Source organism: Elephantulus edwardii, unplaced genomic scaffold (genome assembly GCF_000299155.1).
Source record: "Elephantulus edwardii isolate Elephantulus edwardi_28Jun2011 unplaced genomic scaffold, EleEdw1.0 scaffold00044, whole genome shotgun sequence".
Lineage (NCBI taxonomy): Eukaryota > Metazoa > Chordata > Mammalia > Macroscelidea > Macroscelididae > Elephantulus > Elephantulus edwardii.
Genome location: NW_006399794.1, coordinates 10899950 through 10922518, shown reverse-complemented (window position 1 = coordinate 10922518; position 22569 = coordinate 10899950). Strand labels below are relative to the sequence as shown.

Genomic DNA, 22569 nt, shown 5'->3' with positions numbered 1-22569 from the left:
ACTTTTTGAGAAAGCGCCACAATGCTTTCCACAGTGGTTGCACCATTTTACACTCCCACCAACAGTGAATAAGGGTTCCAGTCTCTCCACAACCTTGCCAGCATTTGTTGCTTGCTGTTCTGTTAAATATTGCTAGTAAGGACTGCTTCTTGGACCAAGTACAGGTTTCACACAAGCACAATCAAGAGTTCTGAGATTCCCATTTTCCTCAAGGTGAGCCTCAGTTTGTGTGATCCCCACAGTCAAATGCCTTTGCACAGATGGTGAAACAGGTAGACATTCTTCATATTTTCATTTTAGAATGCTAACGATACTTAGGGCAGTGTGTGTGTGTGTGTGTGTGTGTGTATTTATTAGCATGTGTGACAGCAGGATTTGCATACATACAATGACTAGTTTTTTATTTGCAGAAAATGCAAGGATTTTAAAGTTCCCTAGAGAATAAATAAAACAAAATATTTGGAGATAACAGTTTATATTTTAATTTTATAATGTGTAGCATTCACTTTCTAAATAACGTGCCTCCGGAAACTCTATGAACTTTAATAAATGTTGATAGTTATAGAAATGTTTCAGGCCTTTTGTCATAGGGTCACTATGAGTCATGCTGAACTCGAAGGCATTCAACAACAACTTTAGATAAACATCCTGGTACCATAATGAGTAATAATGAGGCTGCATTTTGAAGTGTAGGTGGTTTGAACACACCAACTGCTTTGGAACACATGACAGTCAGCTTCTAGCCTTGGAAATTCTATGAGGCAGCTCTACTCTATCCTACATAGCATCATTGCTGTTGTTGATAAGTGCCATTGAGTTGTGGATGATTCATAGCAACCCTATGAATGAAAGATCTGAACACTTGTTTAACTTTTGTGGTTTTTCCATGTTCATAGCTTTTCTGGAGACAAGCCATTTCAGAAGTGGATGCCACTTCTGCTTCCAAGCTTGTTTTAATCACTGAGCTCCACCAGACACTGTCTACATGTTCTGTCCATTTGCTGTACAGAGGTAACTTGTGATTGCTGTGATGCTAAACACTGTGACACTGATGTGTCAAATGCAATAATGTTTACCCACGGTGAACAGTGTTTGGTGGAGCATCCTGACGGAAGCTATACAAGTGTTCAGGTCCTTTGTTCCTAGGATCGCTATGAGTCATCTACGACTTGACCGCACTTAACAACAACTTAACAACATTGCATCATGTAATGCAAAGTTTACCTTACCATAATGGCTTTTACTCTTAGACACTTTCAGAATCATTGTTTAAAATGCAGATACTAATGAATGAGATGGGAGAAGGGCAATCTCCTCCTGTGGGATCAATTGTCTCAAAAAATCTGTCAGAGGGTCAGTTATTGGTTGGTTCCGACACAACAGTATACAACACAACAACAATACATGAGAGGTGATAACATAATTTATTATTTCATATGAGAACTGATGAAAGACTTAAAAGGAAGCATAATAGTGACAGAAAAAAGATATTTAAAATAATTTTTAAAATAATTGCTGGAACTTGGTGACTCTGTTGTTTTTATATACCACCAAGTGGAAATTGACTCACAGCTGACCCTCTAGTGAGTTTTCAGAGGCAGTAAATCATAGAGAGTATGATAAAATTGATATTAATTTCAAGGTGATGACTCTGGATTGGTCCTGTGAGGTTATAGTGGTATTTTTTTTACAAATAATAGTTACTTTTAATAATATTATTGGTGTTTTTATGTGGAAATTACAGATTGAAGCACTGAATTGTGATGGAAAACATCCAATATAGGCTTTATTATATTTAAGAAATATATTTAAATTGCATTAAAGTTTATAGAGCTTATCATTTTTTTTATTCAACAATTCAGACATACTTGGAAAATGTTTATAGGACAAATTGGTTTTATATTCTTCAACTTGTGACTGACTGCTATTCCAAAAATGCAATTAGCCCCATCTCACTTATTTGCCATGTTTTTCTTTTCCATTCCTTTTTTCTTTATAATTCTTCCTTACATCTCAACTTTATCCTTGACAAATGCTACTATTTTGATCTAAAAAGACTGGTTGTCTTAAGAGCTGTGTACTTCTCTAACATCACTGTAAATCTTATAAACTTGCCTATTGTTTGGCATTTAATCAAGCCTTGGAGATGAGCTTAGTTCCAGAGCTGAAGAGTGACTGAGAATCCTAGTCTCGGAAATTCCACTAGAGTGTATCTGATTATAAAATATAGTCGTTTTGTAAAAATGGTTTAGAGTTTTGTTAGACATTTTCTCCACTCTATCCAGGACTTTCAAGTGTTATCATTTTCAGAGCAGTTAATAGTGGTAGCCTGGCATCTTCTGTATCTTCTGGTATTAAGATTTTGGAGATGAATATCTCCGCATTTGTCTCTCAGACTAATTACTTAAATATATTTTTATTCGTTTCTTTTTTGCTCTTATAGGGAAAGACTAATAGTTGTACCTAAGATAACCACTCATAAGCTTTTAAGACCTCAATTGCTATTATTTAGAACAGGGTTTAGAACACTTACCTCCCTTTTTTCATTTGTGTATTTAGAGTGAACATTTAAAGATAAAGTTTGCTTTCTACTCAATCATTCATAAAGATTTTTCTTTAAGGCTTTAATCAACATTGTAATATCACTCTTCCCCCTTGTTCCCCATGATTCTTGTCTCCACTCAGCTAGAACCTAAACCTAAAACCACAAGGAAAGATTACATAGTCATGTTCCTCTTTCTACATCATCAAAATAAGATGCAATTTTATTGATTGATAGAGTCATAGGCTATAATAACTTAGAAATTAGCTGGTACAATTAAAGAAATGTTAAGTGGGAAACCCAAACATTTCAAATAATGTGAACATCTATTTTGTTTGAAAGATGATGATGATGATTATTTTTTTACACAAAATGTATGAATGTATTTATTAGTGTGAATTTTAAGAACTGAACATTTTCACTGCATAATTCCGGATCTGCTTAGTTTTTAAGCCATATACAAGTGGGTTGAGAAATGGAGGAACTAGCAAATACATGCTAGAGAAGAAGATGTGGATATAAGGAGGTATATGAGAACCAAATCTATGTGTGAAAAAGGAGAAGAAAGTTAGAAGGTAGAATTGCAGGAAGACACAGATGTGAGTGATGCAAGTATCTAATGCTTTGAATCTTGCTTCCTTCTGGGGCAAGTGAAAAATTGTGGTCAATATCATGATATAGGACAAGATGATAAAAATTATGTCAAATCCTGCAACAGTGAAGGCTGCAAACAAACCATAGATCTTGTTGACCTGGATATTTTCTGCAGCTAGCTTTACAATAGCCATATGCTCACAGTAGGAGTGGGAGATGATGGTAGTATGATAAAATTTAAACCGACACTTTATCAGTAGTAGGCATGGAGCAACAAGAATGGCAGCCCTGAGTGTTACCACAGTACCTATTTGAATGACTAGCCGGTGAGTGAAGATGGTGGCATGCCTCAGTGGGTAACAGATGGCAACATAACGGTCCAGGGCCATGGCCAACAGGATGCCTGACTCGATGCACTGAAATGTGTGGATGAGCCACATTTGAAATAAACAGGAATCAAAATAGATCTCTGATAGATGAAACCAGAATATTCCAAGCATCTTGGGCACAATACTGGTAGCGAGTACAATATCTGTGGCTCCTAACATGCACAAGAAAATATACATGGGCTCGTGGAGACTTTGTTCTGATTTTATGATATTTAGAAGCAAGGAGTTTCCAATCAAAGCAATGAGGTACATGACACAGAATGGGATTCCAATATAACATTGGACAGACTCTAGACCTGGAATCCCTACTAGTCTCAACACAGAGGGCATGAAGACTGTGGTATTGGAAATGGACATGGTATAGTTGGGTCTTCTGATTCAGACAAAAGAAGCTTTGCAGGCAGTGATACTGTTCTTTTTCCCCTTCCTATTTTTATCCAAAGTCAGCATAGTCTGTCTTATTTGGACAGGACTCTATGATCATGCCATCCATCTCATATCATTGATGAAAAGCAGATAACACATTAATATTTTCATAGGAGACATGCACAGGCACTGTATCACAATACAATAAAATGTGCATGGCAGATAGAAAATATTTAGCAAAAAAATGAACAGAGTAAGAAATCAAACCACTGGCTTTTTGCAGTTTTCCTTCAAGACCTGTTGAGAAAAAAAATCTAGGTTGTTTTATTTGGCATGTAAATGGACTTTTAAACAAATTTTCTTTAACTTGGGTGCTGTCACTACAATCCAGAAAATTCACTTCTCTGACAAGCTAACACACAAGAGCATAAGATGTTTGTGTAACTGTATATATTTGCCATTAATATATAGGCTATATTGAAGTGGATAGCAACCTAGAAAATGAGCAAGAGCAATGAACAAAAGAGAAAACTTATCCCTAGAAAATCACAGTCCATGTAAAAATGGGAGAACTAGAAAAAAAAAATAAAAGGATAGAATTGTTAACCAAGTCACAATGTTGGTGGTGATGTGTGTCATTAATGAGAACCAATTCATAACTAACACCCTAGTGAGTTGTTCTTGTTAGGTGCCATCACATTGAGAACCCATAGTGACACTATGAACAGCAGATTTGAGCCCTGTCCTATCCTGTGCTATCTTGGATCTTCCTGACACATTTGAGTCCATTGCAGAAGTCACTATGTAAATCTATCTGGCTGAGAGTCTTTCTTTTTTTTCCTACCCTCCACCTTTCCAAGCTAAGGAATACCCTCTCTCAACCACACACCCAAAGTATGTGATATGAATCTTTATCATCTTTGCCTGCAACAAGCACTATAGCTGCACTTTCTCCAAGACATTTTGTTGTTGTTGTTGTTGTTGTTGTATTGTTCTTTTGGCAGTCCGTGAGATATTCAGCATTCTTCTCCCGCGCTACAATCAAATACATCAATTCTTTTATCTTTTGCCCAGATTTCAGATTCATAGCAAGCGATCAGTATGTCCATGGCCTGAATCAGATATACCTTAGTTCTATAACTGTAAATTGTATGGCAGGGATTTGTCTGTCTTCCTCCCAAAGAGCAGTTGGTGAATTTGAACTATGAGCCGTTAGGTTGGCAGCACGATTCTTTATTACCACTAGACCACCAGAGCTCCCTTACAAAACAGAGACTCTATTTTGTGGATTTAAACTATTCATAGTTATATTAAGCCTGAGATTTGGCAGTTTTGGCTCAGTAATATTTCAACCAAATACTAATATTGTCACAAGTTACTGTAATTTATGTGAACTTAGATATAAACAGCTCAAGAGAACACAAAGGGTGATTAACAGTTGACCTTAAGTCCAAAGAAGGGTTAAACAAGGAGAAGCAAAGAGTAAAGCTTTAGAGTAGTGCAAATTATTCAGAAGGCTATAGGACAAATGAATAAAAGGCAATCAGTTTTTCATTATACTTATGAATGAATATATTTTCTGAAATGTTGGTCTTTTATATACCCTTTGAAATTTATTTGATTAGCGTAATAAAAATGCTTAGTTTTAAGAAATTCTAAAGATGTACATTAAGGAAATATTCCTGATTCTATTAAGAATTGTGTTGTAATATTTTATTCATCTGTAGAGTCTTAAATAAAGTTGCTTTCACATGAACTCACTAATTTCTAAATCAGCTATTAACATATTAACTGTTACAAAGTATGCCGTCATTAAGGAAGCAACTTGCATTAAGCAGCTAAACTTCAAGTAAAGAGTAAAGTCAGCACGGATTACATTATATGATAAAAGCTGTGTTTTTTAACATACATTTAGCATAGTCAGTTATGATTTTCAGTTCGCTACCCAGACTCAATTCAATGGATTCCTCATCCATAGTTCACTGATTCTATATAATATAACCAAAGCTTTTCTTCTCTAAAGTCAATCAAATGCAAATTTGTTATCTTTGAAAGTTATCACAACGTTTGACACCAAAGCTAACTTGTAAGACTTACCTGAATGGTACAGATGGTGAGTGACAGTTGGGAATGTAAATAAACAACTCAGGATCAAGTCAGTGAACTAATGGTATTGCTAATGTAGACAGAAACTAGCAACAAAAAATTGTGAAAAGAGAATTTAGAAACAGTTTAACTCATTCTTTGATGGTTGTTGGCAGCTGGTTTTGCTTTCACCAGATCCTGGAGTATAAATTTTCAGATTTTCATATACTCTCTAATTACCATAAAATCCATTTGTCTGTATGTGTGTGTTGTGTTATGCAATGCTGGTGCTTTTTATCTGCGCATTCTTTAACAATACCATGAACTCTAAGCCATTTGACAGATTCTAGGACTATCAGTCAATATTATACTGTGCTCATACTCTGGAAGAATCTTTCACACTATTTTTTTTCTCTTCTCTGTTGTCCTGATAATCTCCTCTCTCCAAACATCTGAGGTATGATTTATGTTCATCCTCCAACAAAACTCAAAACAAAGTCTCTGGCATTCAGGAATTCAGCAGACACTCCTTTAAGTCAAATTGGAGAAGAAAGCTGCTAGTCACCAATTTTAAATGTCCTTAATGAGTGTGTAGAAAGGAGGAGTTATGAACGTGGGTTGAGGGAATTTCTCATCCGCTTGTCAAACCCAAGAGACTTGAAAGAATTATGTCGCGGTTGTATTTAGGATTATTCACTAAACGAAATTCTTTGAAATAATTTTTATATTTCCAGAAAACTCCTTATACTCTCTTACTATTCTCCATAACAGGTTAATGAGCAGACATTCAAATATGCATGTTCTGTTGCAAAAACTAAATTACTTTCTTCATGGCCATGTTTGCAAATTCTAAAATTCAGGCCTATTGTAAGCAACTTCCAATCTATTTAAATAAGCATTTCTTTCTTTTATTCTATTACTTCTGGAAATAAAAACGTGCAATCATAATTATTGTCCAATCAGAAGTTTGTTTCTCAATTTCTTATATTTTCATTTTCTTTACATTTTGTTAATAAACACAGCCATCGCCCATTCTTCATAAGGGCACTCGCCCGTCTCTCAGGACCAACTGATGTATGTTGAGCTGCTGTTCACATGGAATCTTTCTCCATGTGCATAAGGGTACAGCTCATGCTAGATTTATACCCTTACCCCAGGATTAATAAAATCAGTTATATTCTTAGTGCAACCAATTCTAGCATAAATTTATAAAGCCTTAACATTTTGAACTTTCATCAGATTGTTGCCTTGACTCATTCTTTTTATATTCCAAAAGTGTTTGTTATAAGACTCTTTATGTATAAAGCATTTTATTTCTTCTCTCTTGTCCTTAAAATAGGATCTTTTTGTTTTTTTCATGGATGTGAGATTTGATGTCAATCTGTAACTCATTTGGTTTTCAATCACTAATATTCAAAGCCTCAAATCTATTCTTGAGATGATTTTCATTCAGGTGGACAAGACACTAGTCCATATTGAGTTGTGCACTTATTTTAATTTTCTTCATCTTCAGTTTTAACTTGACCATGATTAATTAATTGATGGCCTGTTCCACAGTCAGCACTTGGCCTGGTTTGAATGCTAATATTGAGCTTCTCCAATGATTCCTTCCATATATGTAGACAGTCTGATTCTTCTGTAGTCCATTAGGTCTTGTCCATGTGTATAGTTCCCATTTGTGTTTTTTAAAGAAGATATTTGCAATGAAGAAATCATCGATTATTTGCAATTCAGTCATTTAACATCCAATCTCATTTCTGTCACTAAGTCTGCAATTATTAATTTTAATGAACATTTACAGAGATTTTGGATTTTTATTCATTTATTGTTGCACTTTTCTCTTTACCCCTCTCCCCCCAGTTCACTCCTCTCTTTGAAAAGCAAAACATAAACTTCTTTGTTGGTATACAATCCCCCCAACCTTAAGCCTACCCCCCACCCCAAATGCACTCTACTATGCAACCTTAATTCTGGATTTCTGTGATAATCATAATATGCTATCATATATCACTTTTAAATTGTTCTCTCCCTCATCTGTTTCAATTCAGTATGCATAATCTACCCAGTTTTTTGCAGTCTTACCCCAGCCCTGATGTCAGTCACTTTCTACAGCAGTGGCACCATGCAATATTTATTCTTTTGTGACTGAGATATTTTACTCAGCATAATGTCCTCTATGGTCACCCATTTTAAATAATATTGCATGAGTTCCCTGTTTTTTAATGCAGCATAGTATTCCATTGTATGAATATACCACAGCTTCTCTTCTTCTTCTTCCATTCATTTGTTGATGGGGACTTAGGTTGTTTCCAACTCCTTGCTATTGTGAACAAAGCCGTGATGAACATGGTGTGCATATATCTGCTTGGATGTCAGTTATGGTCTCTGTAGGGTATATTCCCAGTAGTGGAATTACTGGGTCAAATGGTATCTTTATTTGCAACTTTTTGAGAAAGCGTCACACCACTTTCCACAGTGGTTACACCATTTTACACTCCCACCAAGAGTGAATAAGAGTTACAGCTTCTCCACAACCTTGCCAGCATTTGTTGTTTGCTGTTCTGTTAAATTTTGCTATCCTTAATGCAGTGAGATGATATCTCATAGTTGTTTTGATTTGCATCTCTCTTAGAGCGAGGGTATTATGGTTATCACAAGAGTCCAGAATGAAGGTTGCGTAGTGGAGTGTACTTGGGACAGGGGCAGTGGTGAGGGGATTGTATATGAATGAAGAAATTTTTCTTTTACTTTTCAAAGAGATGAGAGAACTGGGGAGGGGGGCAGGGAGAAAAGTGCAACAATAAATGAATGGAAATCCAAAATATCTATAAATGTTCATTAAAATTAATAAAATTTAAAAAACACATTAAAAATTAACAAAATCCTACTGAGACTTGTTCATAACAACAACAACAACAAAAACAAAAAAAAAGGCCTCAGGAGTAGATGGGATACCAATTGACATGTTTCAACAAACAAATACAACCCTATAGCTCTCCAAGTCATAACAGAATATTTGGAGAACAAGTACCTAGAAGAAATCCATATTTGTCCTCATTCCCACTTTGTTGTTGTTGTTATGTACTGTCGAGTATCCTGCAACTCATAGTAATCCTATGAAGAAGAGCTCTGAACTGTGCCCTATCCTGAGCCAGTCTCACTGACTCTTACACACCTAATCCCATTGCTCCAATTATCATGTCTGTCCATCTCATCCAGGTTCTTCCTCTCCTTCCCTGTCCTTCCACCCTTCCAAGCATGATGTACTTCTCCTGGGACTGGTCCCTTCTGGCCAAGTGTCCAAAGTATATGAGACAGAGCTCCAAAATCTTTGCCTCCATAGAGAAATTTGGTTTCACCCTTAACAAGACATATCTATTAATTCTCCTGGCTGTCATGGTATGTTCAAGACTCTTCTCTACTACCACAACTCAAAGGCATTAATTCTCCTTCTGTAATTCTTAGTCGTTGTCCAGCTCTCTGAAAATGAGACAATGACAATGGCAATGAGAGTCATTGTCCAGCTCTTTGTCCCATTCCCATATAGTGAACCAAAAGAAGGTGGAAATTACTTAACAATATTATTAATGCCACATCTGAGCAAAATCTTGCTGAAGGTTATGACAAATTGATAGAACACTACATGCACAGGGAAGTTCTAGAAATTCAGACTGGATGTAGAAGAAGCTAGGCATGAAAGATAGCATTGCAGATGCCACATGGATTTGCCTTAAAGCAGAGAAAATTACAAGTGTTTTATTGACTACGCAAATGGGTTTGATGGTTTACCTCAATAACATACTATGGCTAACGTTGAGAAGAATGTGAATCCCAGAACACTTTATTGTGCCCATGTGAAACTATATCTTGACCAAGACACTGTTGTACAAAGAGAACAAGGAATGTGTGCATCAGGTCTGTATCCTTTCTACTTAACTTGCATGCAGAACAAATCATTGTTCATAGGGTCACTATGAGTTGTACTTGACCTGACAGCAGGTCCCTAATAACAATGACAAGGACAACTATTCCTTGGAAAGAGACATTATGCTTGGAAAGGTGGAGGTAAATAATGGTGAGGAAGACTTTCAAGGAAATGAATTAGCAGTGACTCTAACAGCTCAAGTATGTTAGAGATGTTTGGGATGGTATGGAAGATTAATTTTTGTGGAATTGTTATGAATTTAATCAACTTGATCGCACTTAACAAAAAGAACAACAAAATGAAAACCAGGCTAGGTGCTTAAAGAGATAATCTTTTATTATATTTTAGCTGAAATTTTACACTGAAAATTAAGTTTCCAATGCTTATACTATTTTTTTTAGTCTCATTGGTCACAATTTTTTCAGCGTGTCAATATTATCATTATTTCTGTTCTGTTTGGTCTGCTTTTATTGACCTAATATTTTTTCCTCTCCTTTCCTCTAATATTTACTTATGGGTAAGTGTTGTCCATTTGGTCTCATATAATGGATTCAGGGAATATATTACTTACAAGTAATTTTTTTTTAAGCTCATCTATCACTTGGCTAATAGATGACTTATAGAAGGGCTTCATTTTAAGTGCAAAAAGTAACTTTGGTTAATAATTTCAGAGTTTCTTTATTAGTTTAGCAGTTCTTGGTTTGGTTTTTCTGTTTTATTTTAAATTTAAATTGTGTTCAATTTTTCTCCAATTTTATCCTGGATGTTCAAATGTGCTTCTGGTCAGAATGGTCAATAGCTATATTCAGGCCTACAACTATTTCTTAGGATGTCAGGTTAGAAGAATCTGTGGTTCATGTGGACTATTAGTTTCATGGCACATTTTAATTTTATTTAGATTCCCTTGTATTTATTTTGCTCCTAACTATTGCATATCTCTAGCTGTATCTTACAAGCTCGCTAACACAATTTTAATACCCAAGATGCTACTTACTAGGATGGAAAAATTATCTTTGGAAATTATTTTATGCTTGTGGAATAATCTATATTGAGTTGAACTCTGAACTTAAACCTGAGATATCCCAGTGTTTCAAATCCACTGGTGATTTCATGGGAGAAATATTAGCAATCTCCATCTATTGTAATTTATAACCTCAGAAACCTAATAGTCACTTGTAGTGAACTCAACAGCAGTGAGTTAGTAATTATGGAGTATGGTGTCAGAAACCCTAAACATTGGTTTTTCTAGCCATTGTGGGGGCATGGTTACCAGCTACCTAAACTGAGGACACATGGTCTTGCAAATCATCAACAGCTATAGAACCAATATAAGAGAGAGAGAGAGAGCTTTCTACACAGTGAGGTACCTTGAGGATGGTGGTGGACAGAGAGTGGAGACTGTGGCATTACTGTGAAAAGACTGTGACACTACTTTGAAAAGACTGTGCCAAGATGTAACCTGCATTTTTGTTATACTTAAAGGTTTTGCTTGATGGATGATTAATGGGAAAACTGACTTACAACTTTTATGAGATAAAATTCGCTGGATGATTCAGGAAACCCAAGGCTTCTTGCATTTGTTCTGTTGAACTGAATCCAGACTGTAACTAATTGTGGAATTGTGCCTTTCTGTTCTGATTTGGGATCGCTGGACTAAGCCTGGACTTACATTGAGTGATATTCTTTGTCTCCCCTACTCTCCAACTTATTTCCCTAATAAACTCCACAACTGTGAGTAAAATCTATGAGTCAGCAAGGAATATTAGATCTAAATTTAAAAAGTGCAGGAAAATGGGGAAGGGGTTGTCATGTCTGACTGTGTAATTATTTGTACGGATTATTGATCACGAAACAGGTAGAAGTCATACTCAGCCACCCCCTATGTTGTATCTGCTCCTTTCACAGTAATTTACTAATCCCCCACCAAACAAAGTCTTAGGACACAGTAAACGAATCCCTTATTTTCTTTGGATATAAATAGAAAGCTCCTTTAACTAGAATCTCTAAGTATTTTTTACATACCTGGAAATATCTACAAATAAATAAATGTGTGTATACACATGCATACAAATAAGTGTGTGTATACACATGCTTAGAGATACACATATATAAGCACTTATTTGTGTCTACATTTCTATACATATACATGCATCTATATCAACCTATATAACAATTCATATGTTTTCATTAACATTGATGTTGGACTATAGCACATACTGACATTGTCCTTTGATCCCCTCTTGTACCTTTTAAGATGTTTCACAGACTTCTCTTTATTCTTTATTGTTGCAAAGTGTTTAATTATATATATGTAAAAGGATTTTTTTACTAATATATCCATTGATAAACTCGTTGGCTATATGTGAATAAAATCTTTTTGCTCTTGTATATAATGTTTGTTATAAACATTAATGTATTATGAACAATGCTCCACATTTTTTTGTTATGGTAATAATGCTTCTATAGTGTATATGTCAATTCATATCTCTGCTCTTATGTTTTAAGATAAATACTTAGGAGTGGGGTTGCTGAGTCATTAGACATTTCTATTTCTAGCTTTGTAATGTTTTGCAAAAAGTAGTACCATTTTACAATCCCACCAGCAATTTATGAATTCCAATCTCTTCATAATCCCACCAGCATTTGTTGTTTTTGTTGTTTTGATCATTACTAGTTTATAAGACTATGATCCTATCTTATTGTAGTTTTCATTAAGAGCTTTTGTTAGGAGAGGCTATCCCTTGAAGGATATCATGCTTAGAAAGGTGGAAAGTCTGTGGAAGAGAGGAAGTCCCTTAACAAGATGGACTGACACTGTGGTTTCAGCAGTACATTCAAGTACATCTGAGATCATACGGATTGCACAAACCAGGATAGAGTCTAGATATGTTATTCAGAGTCTCTATGAGTCATACTTCATTTAAGGGCCCTTATGGGCACAACTCGATTCTGAGTCAACAAACAAAGACAAGACTACTTAAGTAAAGGAAGCATAAATACAAAAAAGGAAACAGTGTTAATACAAGTAGGGGAAAAATCCCACTCTACATTGATTTAAATTTATTTAAAAATATTAAAAAACACCTCCTTTTCCTTAAAAGTACTTTGAGGCATTAAACTCTAAAGAATCATTTTCCTCCATAGATTTTTTTAAGAGATTAAAGGAAGATGAACAAACTAATTTTATAATTTAGGACACTTTGAAGCCCAGTAGGTAAGAGGTTGCACTGCCAAACCAAAGGCAGACAATTCAAATCTACCAGGTACTCCATGGAAGAAAGATAAAAAATCTCCTCCTATGCAATTTATGGTGTCAGAAAATCCACTCAGAAAGTTAGCTCTGAGCCTATTCCAACAACACCATAACAGATATCTAATGTATGAAATGAAGACTAAATAATTTTTAAAAAATTTATTTCTGAACAGATGCCTAAAAGATGTCATCACATATTTTTTTTTATTTTTGAAGGAAATATTTATATATATGTTCTTTTTATTTTTATCTATAATTCAAAATAAATTTTAAACATGAAATTTCATCTGACTGTAAAACCCTGTCTTTTACAAATAAAAGTAAGAATTCAGAAAAAAATTTACTACCTGTCCAGTGGTAGTGAAGTACACATATAAAGGAAAACAGCCCAAAGGATTCCAAAATAAATTAGATGGAGTAAAAGTTGTATTGAAAACTGTATTTGAATGTGTTTCTTGTTTTGACCTTGTATATCCAGTGTCAAACAAATGAAATGTTAGAGCCAGCAGAAAGCCCTTAAATATTTAAATATAAATTCAATAAATTAAGCAATATTGAAAATTTAGTTTCTTAATCCCATTATCCACATTTCAAATATTCAGTCATCACAGGTGGCCATTCTGTTCATCTTATTTCTAAATATCCACCAACAGTTTCACAGTGAAATGATGGGAAATTTCTTCCTGCATAATTAGCTGTCTCTGAAAACCTGTGGGAAGGCCAACTAGAAGTCAGTCCAATGACTTTATGGCACACAACAACATATATTATCAAACATATCCATCACTTAGGAAAGTTCAATTAAAGAATGTTTGGCTAAATATTAATCACACATGAGTTTGATATTTTCCTAATATTGAAGTTTGATTAGCAAAAAATCTAAGAAAGCTAAAATAACTGAGGTGATTCGTTTTGAAGTTGAAAGAACTTGTGATTTGAATATAGCTCTGTTTTACTGAAACAAGTTATTTAAAACTCCATTTGGGATACATATCTATGTTTACACTTTCTGTATCTGATCATCCTGGTGGAGCTACCTCCCATAAGGCTTGGTACATAAATGCAAATTAGCAGATCACACACAATTTAAAGATGGAATTCCCTTACTTTTAGCCCCCAAATTTGCTCAATGGTAGTGGGCATTGCCCCACGAGCAGTGTTCATAAGTCAAATAGGGATATATATATATTTTTTTTTTGGTAGACTATTACTTAACAAAAGTTAAAATATGTTTCTTATACAGAAATCATACATTCAGAAGCCTCCGTTTAATAGATTTCTAAAATGCTTTTGTCTTTGTAGTTATTATTAACATTCAAGTCTTTAATTACCTTTTCAGTGAAAATAGCCTGAGAATCCTTCTACGAATCTGTTGAGTCTTCACACTGTAGATAATAGGGTTCATCAGAGGTGGAAAAAGAATGTAGACATTGCCCATAAGCACAGGAACAATGGGGGAGAGATGCTTGCCAAAACGGTGCACCATTGTTAGTCCGATGACAGGAATGTAGAACACAAGGACTGCGCAGATATGGGAGACGGAGGTCTGAAAAGACTTATGCCGCTCCTCCGGGGAGGCAATTGCAAGAACTGACTTAAGAATCAGAATGTAGGAGATGAGAATTAGTATAGCATCCAGCAATAGTGTGCAGATGACCAATGTCAGGGCATAGTAATTATTGAATTTGGTGTCTGAGCAGGCTATGCGTAAAAGGTCCTGGTGCAAACAGAAAGAGTGAGAGAGGATGTGCGGTCGGCAATAGTGGAAGAACCTCAGACGGATGATGACGGGTATAATGAACAAGAAACTCCTACCTAGAATGGTGAATCCAATTTTAATAATCCTGGAATTAGTCAGGATAGATGAATAACGCAGTGGGTTGCAAATGGCAATATAGCGATCAAAGGCCATAGCAAGGAGAACAGAGGACTCCATGTAGGACAGACCATGGATGAAAAAGGACTGAGCAATGCAAGAATCCAAACTAATCTCTTGGATAAGCCCCCACAAGATCCCCAGTACTGTGTGCACTGTGGAAATGCCAATGAATAAATCTGTAAGGGCCAGCATAGCCAAGAAGTAAAACATGGGCTGATGTAGGCTTGGCTCAGTCCAGATCACATGAAGGACCATGCAATTTCCTGTAAGTACTATGGCATAGATGGAGGTGAAAGGTATAGAAAGCCATGGATATTGTTGCTCAAAGCCAGAAAATCCATTGAGCAAAAAGGAGGAAGTATTCATACCGGTACTTACTGCAGTCAGTATTTTGCAATTGAGATCCTCTTTCCAGGCTGAAGAGAATATGTCTTCAAAAGAAATGATCCAATTTAAAGGACACAAAATTTCAAGGTAAAAAGATAAACGTTAACTAACCTTGCATTATTCAATTGACAAGCTCTGTTCTTTAAAGGAATATTTCTGCCCGGGGAAAAAAATGGTCTTATCCTGGTGTCATTTAAATTCATCCATGAGCAAGTTGTGGCAATATTCTTAGAAGCTACATGTAAAAGCCGATTGGAGTAGGAAGCTGATTCTCAGATATAGTTCCTGGACCTTTCCCCACTGTATTAGTGAAAGAGGTACATTTATAAAATGAAGACTTACGGTTCTCAGAATAATTAGTATCTTCTTCTTTCCAGTTTATTGAATATTTGAAATGAAAATAATCTTTGTACTTTAAGTATGAAAAAGGTATTAAAGTTGTCACTTCCCATCCACAAAATGCTTGTTTTACTCTCTTCAAGTACGTTTTCCCATCAAATAATATTTCTTGGAGATGTTCATATTTTCTTCTGTTTGCCTGACAGACTGCAATTATTTTCTTTTGCTTCAGTCATGGACAGAGAGCAATATTTATGCATGAAATCTCAGCAAGTGGTTTCCCATAAGACTTTGACTCCCTTGAGATGTTTAACTCATCTGTGGTGTTTTAGTCACATAGAGACTGTTTGAAAACCAAAGCTGCTGATATTAGCCTAGCCATTTATTTTTAAGTCAATCAGCTAATTAGTTCTTCATTTAACACATATTTATTGAAGATATTAGTATTTTTCTCTTCTCTTTAGAATCTTTATTCTAATCTAAGAGTAAGTAAAAGGTTAAACAATTAAATATAGATGTTTAGAAACACCTCATCTTATTAGAGCAGAATTGTTTGTACCCTTCTTCCTATCTCCTTGCTTTGATAAAAAGAAAAAATATTTAAGGCCTTGAAATTTGTTGCTGGCTATCTCTGCTGATTTTGACTCATGATGAATCCATTTATATCAGAGTAGAACTACAAATGATAGAGTTTTCAAAGTTGCTACCTTCCAAAGAAACATCAGGAAGCATGCCTTCCAAGTCAGCTCTCTAGGTGTCTTTAAATTGCTATATTTTTGACTAGTGGTGTAAAATTTGCAACACCAAGGGACTTTTAAAATCTAGTTTTTAAAAATCAATAATGGTATTCCTGCTTAACCCAATTGCTCTTACATGTTAACATCTTCAGAAGCATTTTCCTCGTGATTCTACCTTTTAAACAGTCATATTTCCCACATTGAACCAAGTTACCCTCATCACAGTACCCTATTTTGCATTTATAGTATGTATTGTATGTTCATTGTGTTTTAGATCTGGGGGGAGTTTTTTGTATTCTACAGGCTGTTGGGGTTTTTCCTCAATGGAGTGCAAAATACCAGCTAATATACAGTGAACTCTTACAAAATAATTATTGAATAAATAAATTATTCATTATTTAAGAACTGTGTGATCATGTAAAATGGTAAAACCACTATGGAAGACAACCTAGTGCTTTCTCAAAAAGTTGAAAATAGAAATTCTATTTGACCCAGTCATCTCACTACTTGGAATATACCCTAAAGAAACCAGAGCCACAACTCTAACAAATGCATGGAGAACTGTGGTATTTTTTCATTTTATACTGGTTTACATACAAGTCTGGATACATTGTTTTCACACCAGATATTTCCCATTTTCTTAGTCCACCCCAACCTCCAACCATCAAATTGTGTGACCCTATGAGTAACACTATCCTCATCCCTCTGCTTCTACTCTTTTCCTCTTAGATCCTCATATACATTTTACTAGTTATTTATTTATACAGTAATGAGCTTATACAGTATTTGTGCTTATGACACTGAGTTAGTTCATGTAGCATAATACTCTCTAGTCCTTCCCAAGTTAGGTAGTGATTTATAAAATCATTGTTCCTGCATACTGTATAGTATTCCATTGTGTAAATGTACCATAATTTTTCAATCCATTCAATTGTGGTTGGACATTTGGGCTGTTTCCATGTTATTGCAATGGTGAATAACACTGCTATGAACATTGGTGAACAAGTCTTGGTTTGTGCCTCAGTTATAATTTTCTCAGGATATATTCCAAGCAGTGGAATAGTCAGAAAATATTATTTTGGTGACAGAAATGAGGTTAGATATTGAATGAGCGGATTTTGTGCATTCAATGGATTATTTATCACAAATTTTATAAAAATAGAAGGGTAACTTATAAGGTATTGATGAAAGTACAAAAGAGGAAGGTGAAGGGACATAGAAAGTGGGAAGGGGGAAATCACTGGATCGCAGAGCTTGGTGGGCAGAAAGCAGGGGTGAAGGAATTAGGATCGATCTAGTAGGGACCTGAAAAGATGGGGTGATAATGAGCATAGATCAATGGTGGTTAATTTTATAAAACACAGTGTATAGGAGTGATCACATGAAACACGATGTCAATGAAGGAATATGTGAAGCACAATGTATATGAATTTTGTGTGCAAACTAATAAAAAAAATACAAAAACGTGATTTTTCATATGGACCTCACCTAATAGATTGCACAAGAATCAGATGGACTATATCTATAGAAAGAATATTTGGAAAATCAGAAATAGATGAATTCTATCAACAATATGTGATATGAAATGATGCAATTTTGATCACTGAAAACAAAGAATTGAAGTGCTCATTGGAGAAGTTCAAAGACTACAGCCTTTAATATTGATTACACCTCAACCTTAAAATAAAAGAAAAAATCTCCATCAATGGACCAATAGGCAACATCATGATATATGGAGAAAAGAAAAAAAATTCAGTGATTTCATATTTTTTGGATCCACAATCAACAACCTTGTCACCAACAGCCAGAAAAATTAAAAGACTTATTGCGCTGGGAAAATTGACAGAGAATTCTCTAAAGTGCTAAAAAGCAACTATGTCAGTTTGAAGAGTAAAGCATACCTGATCAGAACCATAAGATTTTTAATTACTTGCTGTGCAGCTGACAGTTTGATATGACCAAAGATGACAGAAGAAGAATCTTTGAATTGCACTGTTGGAGAAGGGTGCTGAGTATTCCATGGTCTTCTAAGTTGAAAAAAAAATATGTCTTTAAAAAAGTATAGCTAGGGTGCTCCCTGGAGTCAGGGACAATGGAATTTCATACCATAATGTTGTTGGGAATGGCCATTCCTTGTAAAAGGACGTCATACTTGGAAAGGTAGAAGGTTAGGGAAGAAGAGGAAGACTCTCAATGAAATGGATTGATACAGTGACTGTAATGATGGGCTCAAGTATGTCAGAAATAGACAGGATGATATAAGATAAGACAGAGTTTGGATCTGTTCACAGAACCACTATGAGTTTAGCTAACTCAATGGCACCTGCAAAAAAAACTCTAAATGACGTGTGTGTGTGTGTGTGTGTGTGTGTGTGTGTGTAAGTGAGGGTGGACAATTACAGCAATTACCATATCTTCCTGCAGTCAAGGCTAGGATTACTCTTTTCAGTATTGCTACTTAGACTAATGAAGAGTGAAATAATATTTTCCTGCTACTGTTACTAACTCTGAAAGGAATAGTTGGAATTTAAATGACATATACAAGCTCTGACATACCAAATATGAGTAAATTACTAAATAGTTACAAATGTAGTAATATCCAGAGGTTCAGACATAATTCAGGTCAACATGCAAATATTTTCAAAGCTTTCATTATCTCATTGCCATAGAAACGCTTGTGAAACTATGCCTATCCTCTAAAGAGTCCTATAGCACATTAATTATACTTGCTTCAAGCCACCTAACTTCTTTAAATACATATACATACCCAACAAACATACATATTTATGCATAAAAGTGCACACAAAATCTTTCCTAAAAATCCTCAAAAGACAGGCATAAACTGTTTCTTCACTTCAGCCTGGGAAGGTTCTTAATTCCTGATATTATAGACCAGGGTGGCATTACTCTGGACATAATAAGCAGGATCAACATGACCTTGACCCAGAGGAATTGTAGTACTCAAACATTGGTTTCAAATATGAAAACCAGAATGCTTTTGTTCATGGTCTGTTTATTCATTCCGAAGATCCACAAGTATCTACTTTGTATTTGTCAGACACAAGGACAGGCCAATTACTTTCAACAATCTCCTCTCGACGTGCATTGACTCTGTAATGACAGCTAAGGTATTTTAATCATCAGTCAATATGCTCTAAGAACAGGAAAACTCATGAAAACAAACAAAATATATAGCCAACACCTTTTAGGAATAAGTTACTGTAACCCATTTTTTAAAGGTTGTAAGTTATCTCTAAAACGTATTAAATCAATAGGGACAGAATATTTTTACAATATATACTTAATTATTTTTATTAACAAAAGATGAGTTAATGTTTCAGCATATAATATTTACTTCCTTGGTATATAGTCTTATATATAAAGAATTTAAGTGGACAATGGTACTGATTTATAATGCATAAAAGGAAGATTAGTCAAGTGTTAAATTTAAATCTTTAGAAAGAATTTAGTTATTTTATTTTTTCACACACATACACACACATTCTATCTTCAAAAATGTGATGTTGTTGTTGTTAAATGCCATCGAGTCACTTGCAACTCATAGCGACCCTAAGTACAACAGCCCTAAACTCTGCTCTCTCCTGTGCCAATCTCACTGTCTCCAATTCATCCATCCCAATTACCCCAGACACTGAATCTATCCACCTCATAGAGGGCCTTCCCCTCCTGTGTTGTCCCTCCACCCTCCCAAGCATGATGTCCCTCTCCAAGAACCGGTCCCTCCTTACAGTATGTCTAAAGTATGTTAGATGGAGCCTTAGAATCTTTGCCTCCAAGAAGCAGCTGGTTTGACCCTTTCCAGGATGAATCTGTTTGTTTTCCTAGCAGTCCATGGTACCCTCAGTACTCTTCTCCAGCACCACAGCACAAAGGCATCAATTCTCCTTCTATCCTCCTTACTTATTTTCCAGCTCTCTGATGCATAACAAGTGATAGCAAAGACCATGGCCTGTATTAGATGCACTTTAGTCTCCAGAAGACACCATTGCTCTTCAGTACTCTGGAGAGGCTCCTAACATCAGGCTTTCCCATGGCAATATGTCTTTTAATTTCCTGGCTACTGGTGCTGAGAATTTATTGACAGAAAAACTAAGAAATCTTAAAATTCATGAAAATAAACCATTCTTTAAACAGTATAGGAAAATATATAGTAACTAGGGTCAAAAGAAGTAATAAGTAGTAGAGAGCATTAAACTCTCACTGAAATGAGAAAAGAATAAACAAATAAAATGAAGAAGCAAGTATTATTTTTGGTGATGTTATAGAATCTACAAGAGGGAAAAAAAGAAGGATTTCTTAGAGAAGTATGTCAGTATGTATAGATTGTTGGCTAAAATGTACAGGCAGAATAAAAGTGGGGGGAACAATTTTAAAAATTAAGAAAACTCAACTCTGTAGAATAGTCTTGCCTCTTTTAACTCATTAGATTGTCAATAATTGAGGAAAAAGAAAATAAACACCTTCAGAATAAACTTTAAATTTGAGGTCTAATAAAAGGTCATTACAAAGATAGACATAGAAAAAAGACTAAAATAGATATCAAAAGGAATTCTAAAATTATACCAGAACATTAAGAATTCAAAACAAAGGGAAGCTATGTTAAAGCAAAAGAGATGAACAGAAGATGTCAAAGAACAACTTGAGAAGACAAGGAGAGTACTGTAACAGAAAGTGAAAAGTGTTGAAGTTGGAATATATCACTAAGTATTTCTCAAGTTGAAGAATTGTTCTCAAATTCAAGCCGAGAGTTGTAATACTGAGAAGCCCTATGGGCAAAATCTTGAATGATCCAAGAAGTTTCAAAAGAAGATGGAGGAATACACAGAGTCACTGTATCAAAATCAATTGGTCAGCAATGAAATATTTCAAATAGCATATGATACAGAGTCAAAGGTAATGGATGAAAACATTCAAGCTTCCTTGAAGGCATTGGCACCAAACACTAAGGCCCCAGAAATGATGGAATACCAATTGACATGTGTCAATTAACAGATACAGTCCTGGATGTTCTCAGTAGTCTGTGCCAGGAAATTTAAGTACAGCTACTTAACCAATTGACCGCAAGGGATCCATATTTGTTCCCCACATATGAGCAAAATATTGCTGAAGATTATGCAGAAAGTACTAGAATTATGACATTAACAGATAACTTCCAGAAGTTCAGAATGGATTTAGAAGAGACTATGGCATGAAAATATCATTGCTGATGTCAGGTTTATCTTGCCTGGATGCAGAATGTAGGATCCAGAAGGATATTTATGTTTTATTAACTATTCTAGGTGCCTGGAGTTTATAATTCATAATTGTCTGTGCTAGCCCAAAGATGAACTGCTTGTTCTATGCTGAAGATAGTATTGTATTAATGAGAGATGATATTATATGGATGGGTGGGAATATGCAAATGGAACGTGTTACCCTATCTACAAGGGGATTAGGTATCTATGATTCTAGGGAGATTGGGCAATCTCAGCATTTTACAAGAAGATAGATTAATCTCTCCATTGAATTGAGAAAGCCCAATAAAAAGACAGGTAGACTTTCCGGTGCCATTAAAGAGACCAGAGAATGTAGAACATCCTTCTTGCCCCAGAAACATCCGTAGTAGTGACACTTATAGTCAAACTGGAGGCTTGACATCAGATGAGATCTTGGAGGGGAAGGGGCAGACAAGACTAAGAACTTTGTTGGACAATTGGGAGTGGAGGAGAGCCAATATAGGTAGAACTAAGAATTTGTTGGATCAGTGACAGGTAGGGAGGGAGACTCAATATTGGCAAGCCTGAGAACTTGTGCCCTGGAGACACAAAGCTCAGGGCTGAGGTGCCTGTATGCACATTTCAGTGGCTGTCTTGACTGCATTGTATTATTAATCCCTATTATAGTGTTATTGAGAATACCATGGACTGCTGGAAAAACAAACAGATTTGTCCTGGAAAGGGTTAAACCGGGTGGCTCCTTGGAGGCAAGGATTCTAAGGGTCCGTCTAACATACTTTGGACATGTTGTGAGGAGAGACCGGTCCTTAGAGAGGGACATCATGCTTGGGAGGGTA

At 35.4% G+C, this 22569-nt stretch overlaps 2 protein-coding genes across 2 annotated transcripts; both read right to left on the bottom strand.

Moving 5' to 3' along the window:
- Positions 1 to 2943: 2943 nt before the first annotated feature.
- Positions 2944 to 3882, bottom strand: LOC102877365 (olfactory receptor 52A1-like). The gene has a single exon (XM_006885665.1). The coding sequence runs from the start codon at positions 3880 to 3882 to the stop codon at positions 2944 to 2946; it is 939 nt and encodes a 312-aa protein (XP_006885727.1).
- A 10599-nt stretch (positions 3883 to 14481) lies between these two features.
- On the bottom strand, positions 14482 to 15538 carry LOC102876974 (olfactory receptor 51V1-like). The gene is made up of 2 exons (XM_006885664.1): positions 15532 to 15538; positions 14482 to 15449 (listed from the first exon to the last, which is right to left on the bottom strand). Exons 1-2 carry the CDS (start codon positions 15536 to 15538, stop codon positions 14482 to 14484), a joined length of 975 nt encoding a protein of 324 aa, XP_006885726.1.
- Positions 15539 to 22569: the final 7031 nt, after the last annotated feature.